The sequence below is a fragment of the Rhinatrema bivittatum genome, chromosome 13 (genome assembly GCF_901001135.1).
Source record: "Rhinatrema bivittatum chromosome 13, aRhiBiv1.1, whole genome shotgun sequence".
In the NCBI taxonomy this organism is placed as follows: Eukaryota; Metazoa; Chordata; class Amphibia; order Gymnophiona; family Rhinatrematidae; genus Rhinatrema; species Rhinatrema bivittatum.
The window spans coordinates 81826933-81840051 of record NC_042627.1 but is presented as its reverse complement, the minus strand read 5'-3'; the positions used below and the strand labels follow the sequence as shown (position 1 = coordinate 81840051).

At 47.0% G+C, this 13119-nt stretch overlaps 1 protein-coding gene across 3 annotated transcripts in view; it reads right to left on the bottom strand.

Moving 5' to 3' along the window:
- Positions 1–13119, bottom strand: part of KIF23 (kinesin family member 23) — a 101524-nt gene that overhangs the window by 17497 nt on the left and 70908 nt on the right. For 2 of the 3 annotated variants that reach the window (XM_029575012.1, XM_029575011.1), the window contains exon 17: positions 11004–11192. In XM_029575012.1, the coding sequence (XP_029430872.1) occupies positions 11004–11192 (189 nt within the window). Of the gene's footprint in view, positions 1–2896; positions 3155–11003; positions 11193–13119 lie in introns of all 3 variants that reach the window. The other variant, XM_029575010.1, reaches the window with a different exon arrangement.

Below are 13119 nucleotides of genomic sequence, written 5' to 3'. Positions count from 1 at the left end.
GAGTAGGTTCTGATTGGTCAGTATGAAGATATAAAAGCTTAATCACACAACAAAACCCACACACACCAACTGGTGTACTCCAGTACACATCAATGTAAACAACAACAAAACAAAAAGTGCACTGGTCTTAAACTTAATATAGCACCTAGAACGCCAAACAACTTATGTAAGACCCTCTATTCACGAGCAGACATTTAATGTGTACGACTCGTTTCTCATAGGGGTCACTATTACTTTAATCATAATCATCCATAATTTTTATAGTTTTTGGTTTTTTCAATAATTATAGGGTAATTCCCAATCGAGATAAAAAACGGGTACTTATCCGCACTGAAAAGGTCCCAGGTAACCCGACATGGCCATGTTTCGGACCGCTGTCCTGCTTCAGGGGAAAAGAAGGAAACCAATTCAGGTAGTCATATGAAACATCTTCTTCTTGCGGCGTATTTACTCCGTGCCGATCCTCTTTGTTTTACAAAGAGGATCGGCACGGATATAAAAGCTTACACACAGTACTGGAACTTTGGGGTGGACGGGTGATTGTACAGTTGTATGGACCTGTTGCCCCCCAGTACAAACTATGTCCTTGTGCTTTGTTCTGTTTCCTCTCCCTATTCCCTTATAAAGTCTCAAAGTTAACTATTGCAGCTGTGTTTGCCTTTAGAATAAACTTGTGGTAGCAGAGGACCAGGTTTTCTTTTGCAGCTGTACTTTGACTCTCCTGACTGCTTGGACCAGATAGTTGACCTTTTCCCTGCGCTTCGTGCTGGGCCCCCGGACCAGACGAGGGGTCTGCAGCCTCCAGATTTGAAAGTCTTAGGGACTTCGTCGTGGCTCCAAGATTCAATTAAAGAGTCATCCACTTCCTCCTGTGTACGTTGCGCCAAATGCAAACCCTGTGAAGCCACTAAACAGCTACAGGCTGCTATCTGAAGGGCCATACTAACAGCCTCATAACCCTGCGTTAAGATAAACTCAATTTTCCAATCCCTGAGCATCCTTAAGAGTAGGGGTGCAAACCAGTCCTATGGGGGCCCCCCAGCCAGTTGGGGTTTCAGGATATCCCTAATGAATATGCATGAGAAATATTTGCGTACAAAAGAGGTAGTGCATACAAATAAGTTGCATGCGTCTTTATTAAGGATATCCCGTAGGACCAGTTTGAGCACCCCTGGCTTTAGAGCTTCTCTCTTCCACCGGGATGGTAATCTGCTTGGTCACGGAACAGACCAATGCATCTACCTTGGGAAACGAGGAACGAGAGGATAAAGCTTCAGGAAAGACTCATTCTAGATCAGATCCTGAACCACTTTATGCAGCAGAATGGACCTAGGCAGCTTCCTAATATGAACCAAAATGGGATCTTCCGCCAAGTTGGGAACCTCTTCCTTTGTCTCATCAGCAATATTCAGCGTACTCAGGGACTGAGAAGTCAACCTGGCCAGCTCTTCCCTACAGAATAACCAAACTATAGAAGAACCATCCTCCCTGCTTTTGGAGGAAATTCATCTTCCTCCAAATCCTCCTTGGAAGAAATATGCGGCAGCCTCTTAAAGCCCTCAAGGGAGTCCTCCGAACTAGAACAAAAAAGTCTTCCTCTATTCTCCTGTCTTCTCCCTCTGAGTCTCTTCCTGCCCGAGAACTCCAGATCCAGAAGGGGCAGAAAAACCTGGGATGGACTCTGGGACTAACTCCTTCCCATCTCAAACGCCTGCTGCATATACTTGAAAAACTTCACCTGCCTGGGCAAGGGAGGAGGAGAGAAGAAACCTTTCAAGGCTGCAATTTCCAAAGAAGACCACAAAGTCTCCCCTGCAGCCTGCCAAACTGGAGAGCTGAGGAGGATCCCTTATCCTCTCCTGGAGATCCAAGATGGTCACCTGAAGCAGGAGATCTAGCTGTTCCCAGTACCTCTATATACCCCTGGAAGAGCAGATTTTGCTGGTCTAAAGATCCTCATGCTCAATCACACCCATGCAGCAAAACCCGAGATATCCCCTGGACTGCGTCTTTTCAGGCTGCAGCTTGAGAACAGCAGGGTTTTTTTCCATGCTCAGCAGTGGTCATCTTTACTGCTGCGCACCCCTCCAGAGCTCTCTCTACAGCCTTCCACAAAATGCCCCACCACTCAACACTGCCATAGCCAGAGGAAGAAAAACCTCACCCACAGTGCTGCTCACAAGATTATGCTGTTCCAACATGCTAGCTGCCGAGTACCTTTACCTATTTTTCTTGGTCTTAAATTTTAAGCAGCAATCTAATCCAAGAAGGCAGACAAGCAGGTATTGGGAAGAAAACTCAGAGGAACAAGTGAGCAAAGGAGATTAGGAAAGAAGAAAGGTAGAAAGTGGAAGATCACTCAGCCCTCAGAGAAGTAGCAGAGTCCTGCAAACCCCCTGGGCCAAGGCCATGCTCTCCAGAAGGAGAGAGCACTAGGGTTTTACAACTGGAGCTGACCAAATCCTCAAGAAAATTCCTTTCCTGCAATGGCGATACTCAGCTGAGGGAGAACACATGCTGCTTTCACTCAGGAGCTACCTCCAGTTTCCTCCCAGGATCAGTCTAACCAGGTCTCAGTCCAGAGCATGGGATGCAGGTTGAGGTCAGCACAGAAGTATATAAGACTTGACATTAGCGAGCCTGCTATTTTCTGTTTCCATCTGCTGGTCAATAGCATAACCTGTTCATTTGGACTGGACTGAGCAGATGATGGGTAATGAGATTTTGAAAACATTACTCCTACACAAAATGGATATTACTGTCCCCAGTACCAATCAGATTGCTCCATTTGCCCTCAGAGCTCAGGCTTTTTCATAAAACTACAAGATGAAAATGTGCATTAACGCACTCGTCACTACAGCTGCTTTATTTACTGAGCTGTCAAAAGAACACTAACCCTAGAACTTGGATCCTCTTCTACGTCTACCCCTTTCACATAGCTAGGCACCTCGCTGGCACCAGCGCAGTATATCCCTCGCTTTCTCTCTTGCACATTACAAGTCCTAACAGAGACTGCTTCCTGCTGTCTACTGGCACGAGGTGTTTTCTGCTCCCACTCCGAGATGCAGGAAGCCACGGATATACTGCTACACGAATTGGAACGCCTGTGCAGCTGTGGCTGAGTCAGAGGCTGAGGAACAGAGATACCAAGGAACTAAAGAAATTGGAGAAAAGTTAATTAACACACATGCAACAACTGTGGTGACAGTAAACTAGAAAACAGAGTACCTTCTCCAGAAGAAAGCAAACGACACCCATCAGAAAAGCCGACGCTGAGACAGCTGTAAAAGGTTTCCTTGCCAAGAGGGACTGTGCGCTTGCGTTCTGATCTAGGATGGCACTGGGGACGTAAACAGTATATCTGCATATTTCTCCCAGCTGCCTTGGTGGTCAGTTTCAGAAGCTGCTACAGCCCACCTTGAACCCAGGAACCTACCAGTCTATACTCCTTGACCAACTGGCCAGGTACTAGGGAGATTGCAGCACATGTGCCTACTTCTTGTGGCATTCAGAGAACATCTCAACCCACTTGGGCCTCTACTGCTGGCTAGGAAGGAAGTAAAATAGCAATACATGTCAGATTTTTTGCCTTTTTTCCCTAAGGCTCCTCTACATCTACTCTTCTTAATGCTAACCCTCCCTGCAAACCAGTACTAAAGTCTACTGATCCCTCTACATTCTTCAGCTTCAGTTTTCTTCTCATCCAACCCTCTCCACTCTTCCTGACAGCATCTCATTTTCATCGCCGTCTTCCCACTTCCACCTCTTCTCCGTATTCTTGCTCTTCCTTTCAGCTAGGAAAATCAATCCCAAACCTGGCCCTCCACAGCAACTTTCACCCCATCGGTGCACAACAGACTTACCTCTCCCTCTCCTCCCTTCTTCATATTCCTTTTGCAATGCACATTATTTCTGACAAGTTTGCCTAGATTCATGTCTTCATCATCTTGCTTTGATTCAGACTTGGCTTCCTGCACCCCACCGCCACCCCTGGAAAAATTGGTTCTTACCTACTAATTTTTTCCTCAAGTCCTACCAGAAAAGTCCAGATGGATGGGCTTGCCACCTGCTAAAGGTACTGTGCCACCTGCAGTTCTTGTATCAAAGCCAAACTTTAAAAAAAAAAACAAACCCTCCCCCCCACCAAAAAGAACCCCTTCCCCTGTGAGCAAGGGTTAGCAAACTTAGGAGAATCAAAAAAGTAAGCCTGACCCCTTTAAGTAGGAAGGCCTGAAAATCAGCAACACACAACTATTACTGTCTCTGCACAGAATATGCACCAAATAAGAGTGCGTACCACTAAGCAGGTGGGATCTGAATTAGTCTGGTAGGCCTCAAGGAAAGAAAATTAGCAGCTAAGAACCACATTTTGCTTCCTTATTGTCCACCACACCAATCCAGATGGATGGGATATCTCCAAACCACCCTCAAACTGGGAGGAATCCTGAAAGAGCTGTTCTCAACAGTAGCAGTGTCTGATGCTTGGAAAAAAGTATGCAAAGATGACCATGCTGCTGCTTTACAAATATCCTCTCACCAAGAGGCCAACATTCCCCTAGCTGAGCGAGCTTTAAGACCCTCCGGCACCAGACCTCTAAAAACGTAAGCAAACGCGATAGTTTCCTTAATCCACCTGATAGTAGTAGACTTAGAAGCCTTTTCACCCTTCTTGTTTCTAATGAACACAAAAGAGTGATCAAATCTATGAAAAATGTTTGTCATCTTCAGATACCTTAAAAGTAGTCTAACGCACATCCAGAACATGCAGATCTTTGACTGATCCCCAGAACCCGACTTTCTGAAGAATGGCAATCTGATCGATTGCTCTAAATGGAAAGCCAAAACCAACTTAGGCAGGAATGCTGGAGATGTGAACAGAAACCTTATCGTCTGAGATTATGGGAACGACAAAATTAATGGAATAGCGTCCCGTATTATCCTGCGATCTGGGAACATGAATAATGGCCTTCAAATCCAACAGCCTCCTTCTGAGAAGAGTTGCATGGAGAGAACAAAGGCATCCAGTGGAATGTGCGAAAATCCAGAGCATAGCCATCCCTTCACCACGTCCAGGACCCACTGATTTGTCATAGTCTGGACCCACCTCTGATAAAAGAGATAGATGCCCACCTATCTCCTGAACCAGCAGGTGAACCCTCACACCATTGTGAAGATTGAGGTGCCACAGCCTTTGCAATGTAGCTTCCACTGCTATCCTCTTCTGAGCAGCACTGCATGGTGATATCAAAGGCATCTGGAGAATAAAAAGAAACTCTAGAGCATATCAGTCCCAAACCACTTTAAGGACACATTGTTCGAAGTAATCTGGACCTTCCTTTGATAAACATGAGATAGGCACCCACCTATCTCCTGCAGCAAACAGGTGAACCTGCAAATCTTCATTGAGAAGATAGAGACGCTCCACTTCCGGAACCCACATCCTTTTGAGGCCTTTGGGGGCGAAAGGACAAACCTGCGGAAGGGACAGAATCTCTTGGAAGAACTTGCCCTATAAGGCTGAAAATACTGGTAGTCTCAAGAGTGGCCACTTGCCCAAAATGTCCGGGAAACCGGCTTCCTGTCCTCTGGCAAGTGAGGGACCTGGGTTTCCCCCATTTATTTGCCATTTTCTCCAATTCACTACCAAACAAAAGCAAACCCTTGAAAGACAGCTTGGTGAGACTGGACTTTGAAATAGTGTTTGCCAACCATTTGTGCAACCACAGCTGCCATCTAGCTGCTATAACAGAAGCAACTCCTATAGTGGCTGTGCGAACCAGGTCACAGGCCTGCATCAGCTAAGGCGGCAGTCCCCGGTTCTCCCATAGTCCCCTATCTGAATCAGCACTGCCAGATTCTTGAAAAAGATGCAAGGTAGCTCAGGCTACCAGAGCACAACAAGAAGCAATTTGCAAGTTCATCACCATTGCCTCAAAAGCTTGCTTTAGGATAGCCTCAATTCTTCTATTTTGAGCATCTTTAAGAGTTGCATCTCTCTCTGCAGGGATAGTGGCTCGTTTCGTGACAGAACCCATCAAACCCTTAGGGAAATGCAACTGCTCTCCAGCCTGTGGATCCAAGGGGTATAAACCCGCCAAGGCAACCCCCCCCCCCCTTAAAATAAACTTATGGCACATTCCATTCTAGGTCAATCAACTCCTAAATCGCATCCAGGAGGAGAAAAACATGAAGCCTGAGTAGGGTGACCAAGATGGGGTCCTTCTGCACCCCTGAGGAATCACCCCCAGCCACTCAGAGGGTCTTCAAAGTCAGAGATCAGGTTCAGCAACTAATTTCTATGAAAGAAATGGAGAATAGTTCTATGAGGCTCCAAATCTAGGGGAATATCTCCCCTCCTCAACAGGGGAGCCACCATCATCGGTGTGATCTTGATCCACATGCATTCGAACCTTGTCAGACCACATTGCGCCATGGCACTTGACCATGGTGGTAGACACCGGAGAACCGAGTGCACAGACCTAAACTAGTAAGTACTGTCAACAGACGACTGCCCCTGTAGAAAGGTTTGTAATCCCCGGAAGAATTCCACCCAGGAAAAGGACGGCTCCATTCCAGGCCTCATAGGCCCAAATCTAATATCCTAAGAGCAAGTTTCCTTGATGACTTGGCAAGTGGATCAGCCAAAGGAGGGGGACACCCGCGTCGTCGTTGCCTTCAATCCCACTCCCTTCAGACCAAGGAGATGGACCATAGTCAAAATCAGAAGGAAACAAATCCCCACGAGCATCCAGGCAGCACTGACACAGGCCTGTAGAAAGCTCCGGCTGTATCGCCCTGATGCAGCAAAAATAGATAAGCGCTTAGACTTCTTTGAGCGCATTACAACCCATGGCGCTAGTGGCAAATATATAGGCACATGCCCAGCTAGACTCACAAAACGCGCACCCAAATTAGGTGCACAAAATGCGTGGCCAAGAAGATACCCAACCTGGACGCACAGAATGTGCATCCTAAAGAACTGCTCAGACATACATGCATGCCCAAAAGGACACACTAGGCTCGTATGTGCGCGCTGACACTAAAAAAAAAAAAAGTGAATGCCGTGGCCTACCAAGGGCCAAAAAGGAGAAGCCTGAGAGCGGGGCCTAGCCAAAAGGCTGCTCAACCCGCTGTGCCTGAACTGCCTCCACACCTCACAGAACTCCCCAGAGATGTGAGCGGGAGAAGTCAAACGCCGAGGAAACAGACCCAGTAGGAAAAGTCTTCCCTAAAGAGTTCCTCTTCTCTCTCTTTTGTATACAAAGTAAAAACTTTTACCTGAGCTCAGCCCTCCCTGGCTAAGAGCAGGTACAGGTTCTGGCTACAGGGGAGAGGGCAAAAGCCTTTACCGCTGAGCCTCTCTAGGCCTGCAACTGCTAATTTTTTAAATGCATACCACCCAAGCCTGCTCTACTGAAGGCTCTCTACTAAATGAAGACCGAATGATATCACCTCAGGAGGCAAGCTGTGCTATATAAACATCTCGTCTTCTAGATGTCTTTTCTTCCTTTTTTTCTCCCCACCACAGGCAATCCCCAGTAGGGAAATGCTTGTCCACCATCTGCTGGAGATTGAGAATACTGGTGGGCTGATGTCGGGGCAGGACTCTATATCGACGGTAGCGTTTGCTTCATCTCCATCTGCTGGCAGAGGTGAATAACCCACTGGTGGGGACTGACCTGCCTGAATGCAGAGGAACTGCCTTTGCTTCCGAGCCCCCCCTGCCTTCACTCTGCCAAATCTAGGGCAGACTACTTCCATGATGTTTCTCAAAATTAGCTTAGAATTCAACTAGGTTACATCTACCTCTTCCATTTCCTTCCTCTGGGCCCTACCACCCTCTCCTCCTCTTCTGAAATACAGTACAGCAAGAAAGAATTTGGTCTTACCTGATCATTTTTTCCATGAGTTCTACCAGACTAATCCACATGATGGAGACAGGGAAGAACTGGAAAACTGAACTGCCCTAAATAAGATCCCATGCAGCCTGCGGCTTTTTAGTATTTCTGTACCAAAGCAACAAATAAACCCCTTTCCCCTTGATGAGCAGGGAAGTTGGTAACTGCCCTTGACAGAACTGAATCCTCTCCAGACTGAGGACCTAATAACGTCAAACAAATTATCTGGCTGATTAGCAGTCAACAAATCTGGATGAATTTCTGGACTTGTAGGACTCAAGGAAAAAGGCAAGACCAAATTTCTCTTTACATCCCACCAGACTATTCCAGATGCAGGCTCTTCGTATGCACCTACAAGAACCTTCAATCTGCAGCAACGTTCTCCCTCTTCTTCTATCACCCCTTACACCCCCCTTCTTGTCAACTCAGATTATCAAGCAGGTCACTTATCTATGCCCTTCTCTACCACCAGTTCCATGCTTTTCACCTTGCTGCACCATATGCTTGAAACAGACTTCTGGAGTCGGTGCATTCTGCTGCACCTCTGGCCTTATTCAAATCCAGTACAAAACCCCACCTTTTTCAGGCTGTTTAACCCTTGATTGTAACCATTCTCTTAATAAATTCCAAATGTTGCTCGATGTTTGATTAGATCAGGGGTCGGGAACCCATGGCTCGCGAGCCAGATATGGCTCTTTTGAGGGCTGCATCTGGCTCGCAGACACGTGTCGCCATACTTCGCGGTTCCCCGCTGACCCAGCTGCTCCCCGGTCCTCCGCCGCCCGGGCTTAAAATGCTGTCAGCCCGGGCGGAACGCGGCAGGACAGCTGGAGTCAGCGGCACCGGCGTGCTCTCTTCTCCTCCCCCCCACCCGCGGCCCGGAAGAGGAAGTGGAGAGCACCCGATGCTCACCACTTCCTCTTCCGGGCCGCGGGGGGGAGGAGAAGAGAGCACGCCGACTGGAGTCATCCGGGTGCCTGCGCGGGAGTCATCGGGTGTCAGCCGGGTGCCAGCGCTGGAGTCATCGGGTGCCTGCGCGGGTCTTCCCGCGCAGGCACCCGATGCTCTCCACTTCCTCTTCCGGGCCGCGGGAAGAAGAGAGCACGCCGGTGCTCTCTTCTTCCCGCGGCCCGGAAGAGGAAGTGGAGAGCATCGGGTGCCTGCGTGGGAAGAAGACTGCAGCGCGGCTCGGAGGAAAATGAAAATCTTCAACCGCGGCCGATGGGACTCCGCCTTCGCCTCCGCGAGGGCTGAAAATGAAGGAGGTTAGCGTTGGGAGGTGGCTGCTGCTGCCTCGAGTTCCCGGGGGGGGGGGGGGGGGGGGGAGGGGGAGAGAGAGAGTGAATGAGCGAGCAAGCATGTGTGTTTGAGATCCTGTGTGTGTGAGTGAGAGATTGCATGTATGTGAATGATTGAGAGCCTGTATATGTGAAAGAGAGTAGGTCTGTGATTGAGATCCTGCCTGTGAGAGAGAGAGCATGAATGTAAGTTTACCATTGGGAACCTGTATGTGTAAGTTTGTAATTGAAAACCTGTTTGTTTGAAAGAGTATGTGTGTATGATTGAGATCCTTTGTGTGTGAGAGAGATCATGTGTATGTATGATTAAGAGCCTGTGTGTATAAGTAAGAGAGAGATCATGTGTGTCTGTGTCTGATTGACAGCTGGTTTAGGTGATGGAGCATGTGAGTATGTGATTGAGAGCCTGAGTTTAAATGAGAGAGAGAGACCATGTGTGTCTGTGTGTGATTGAGAGCTGATTTAGGTGAGGGAGCATGTGAGTATGTGATTGAGAGCCTGTGTGTAAATGAGAGAAAGAGAGGACATGTTTGTAAGCATGTGAATGAGAGTCTGTGTGTGAGAGAAAAAGACAGCATGTATTTATGTGATTGAAAGCCTGTGTGTGTGTAAGCGTGAAAAGATAGACAGCATGTGTGTAAATGTGTAATTAAGAGCCTATATAAGTGAGAGAGAAAAAACATTTGTATATGTGAGTGACTGAGAGCATGTGTGTATAGGTGTGTCATTGAGAGCCAGTGTGAGAGAGAGCGCTGGTATGTGACTGAGAGAGGAGAAAGTTCCAAGCAAACCACCCCACCTCCTGCTAATTCAGAACAATCTCAGGACACCTGGATATCAAACGTTCCCAGGTATGCAGAGCAAAAAAATTTTTGTATCCTTATTATTTTTCATTACTGGATCTTTGTGTCTGCTATTTTGAAATATTTTGTTGGTATCTGGAAATGTTTTATATGAGTTTTTAATTATTGGATATTCCACTCATCAGCTGTTTCGAAATATGTTCTTTTTGTTAGTACAGTTTTACTGCTGATGATTTTATATTTCTTGATTTGTTTTATAAGGATGTGTGATGTTTCTTTTTTCCTTTGTTACACTGCATACAGAGACTCTGGCTTGTTGCAGTTTCCAATTCAGTTTTTGTCTGCATGCTTCTTGTTATGCGTTTTGGTCTCTTTATTCTATGTTAGGTGAGGGACAGCACGTGATTCAGGTGAGGTTTTCTGCTGGCGTGTAGTTTCTGTGTAGGACTCTATAGCAGCCTGACTTGGTCCGTTTTCCTAATAGGAGATGTATTGGTGTCTTAAGGCCTGGTGTAATATTTTCAGAGACTTATTGTACTTTAAAAGTGTGATCTTACATAAAATGCACACATTTACTTGTATTTAGTTTTAAACATATTGTATGGCTCTCATGGAATTACATTTTAAAATATGTGGCGTTTATGGCTCTCTCAGCCAAAAAGGTTCCTGACCCCTGGATTAGATTATAAGCTCTGAGTAGGGACTGTCATTTTTGTACAGCAATGCATGTGTCAAGCGACACTACAGAACGGATTAGTAGGACAGGTTTTCTGCACTGCATGTGTGCCTCTTGTCAGAATGAAGCATGCCAGCGTCAGCCTGAATAAGAAAGCACTGCTTCAGACAGGTCAGGTGGTTATGAAGGAGCAACAAGACCAGACTAACAGTGAATTGGAGGAACAATTCCCAAATCAAAGTGAGCTTCATACATCTCCTTCCTGTGGCATGCTGGCTTCTTTTCCCCACTAGCCCTTGCTCACACACAGATGTAGCATATTACATACAGGTACTGGGGAGGGAGAGGCCGAGCGGATGAGGACCTTCGGCTCCCTCTCACGGTCTCTCTCTCGTGCTGGCCGCTCTGGCTTTTCATTCTTGGTTTCTGTGACAATGGCTTTCAGCTGCTTTAGCTTTTCATCTTTCACCCACAGCTTGTTCTGCATCTCTAGCTGCTTTGCTGCCACACGACGTTCCTGCAGAGAACAGGATGCATGGGTCAACGCAAGGAAGGTTATAGGGAAAATAGAAGAAAAGGAATCCCATGAAAAATAGAGGTCCAATATAAAAGCTCTCTCTGGATCAGTGCTCAACCATGGAAAATGAGTAGACGCTCAGTAGCCCCGTGCCATTAGTCTCCAGTAGGAATGGAGTGGAGTATTACTGAGCACCTTGTTTTGGCCTTCAAGCAGCACTAAAGGTTTTCTCAGCCAGCAGGAAGGCCCTGAAAATAAATCAGTCAGTGATTGCTTGCATGGGAGGAGGGGAAAAAAGTCAGACTCTTAGGCCAATGGGTGCTGGGCACTGTGCAGAACTGATACAGGGAAGTTCTGGAAGGAGACAGAGGACACGCTACTATCCCTCAGAGTAATAACAATTACAGCTTAACTGTATTCATAAATTGGTAAAGAAAGGAAAATTGGTTCTTACCTGCTAATTTTTGTTCCTGTAGTACCACAGATCAGTCCAGACTCCTGGGTTTTGCCTCCCCTCCAGCAGATGGAATCAGAGAAAGTTTTACTGACACTTAAGACGAGGTGCCTCCTGCAGTCCCTCAGTATTAATCTGTACCCAAGCCAGAAATATAAAGAAGAATCAAGTAACTCTTCCTACTCCCCTAAATGAGCCGGGGGAAGAGGATAACCATAAAACAGGCAACAACAAAATGCCCTCACACCAAAAACCTGTGTGGGATCAACAAACCCTGTGCTTCTTCATAGACCATAAAGCAAAAACAAAGATAGAGCGGAGACTCCCAATACCCTTTGATAATCAAGGGCGGGACTCTGATCTGTGGTACTACAGGAACGAAAATTAGCAGGTAAGAACCACATTTTCCTTTCCCTGTACGTGCCCAGATCAGCCCAGACTCCTGGGATGTACCAAAGCTTCCCTAAGTAGGGTGGGACTGGGAGATTCCTGCTTGCAGCACACTTACACCAAAATTTCCAGCTCCTGGGGACTGGACATCTAAGCGATAATGTCTAGCAAAGGTCTGCAATGAGGAGAGACTGGCACTCTGCCCAAGAGCGAGTAGAATGCGCCCGGATACCTTCCGGAATCAGGCGACCCTGACAAATATATGCGGAATTAATCGCCACTTTCAACCACCTCGCAATAGTCGCTTTTGACACCTTTTGCCCTTTCTTGGCACTGCTCCACAACACAAAATGGAGAAATTACTTACCTGATAATTTCATTTTCCTTAGTGTACACAGATGGACTCAGGCCCAATGGGTATAGTGTACTCCTGCTAGCAGTTGGAGACGGATCAGATTTCAATCTGACGTCAGCCCTAGTACATATACCCCTGCAGGAAGTGCAGCTCCTCAGTATTCTCCTCAAAAAGCAATTGTGGATCTATGTGTGACTGAACAACTTGATTAACTTTGGTTAACTTGAACTGGTTGATGTGGATATAGCTGGAGATTCTTCAGAGTCCTTATGCTCATCTGGCAATGGCAGTGAGATGGTTTGGTTTTGATGGCAGTGAGAAACCTTTTTTGGGAGGAAGGAGACCATGCGTAGCTGTATGGATCCCGGTGTGAACCTGAGGAAGGGTTCGACAGGACAGTGCTTGAAGCTCAGAGATGCGACGAGCTGAACACACTGCCACTAGAAATGCAGTCTTCAATGTTAGTAGTCGGAGGGCAGACCGCGGGTGGGTCTGAAGGAGGCTCCTGCTAGGAAGTCTAGGACTAGATTGAGATTCCATAAAGGTACCGGCCACTTTAGGGGTGGACGGATCTGTTTGACCCCTTTGAGGAAGCGGGAGACGTCTGGGTGAAAGGCTAGGCTGCCGCCCCCCACCTTGGCTCTGTAGCAGGTCAACATGGCCACCTGCACCTTGATGGAGTTGAGAGACAATCCCTTCTGTAAGCCTTTCTGCAGGAATTTCAGAAT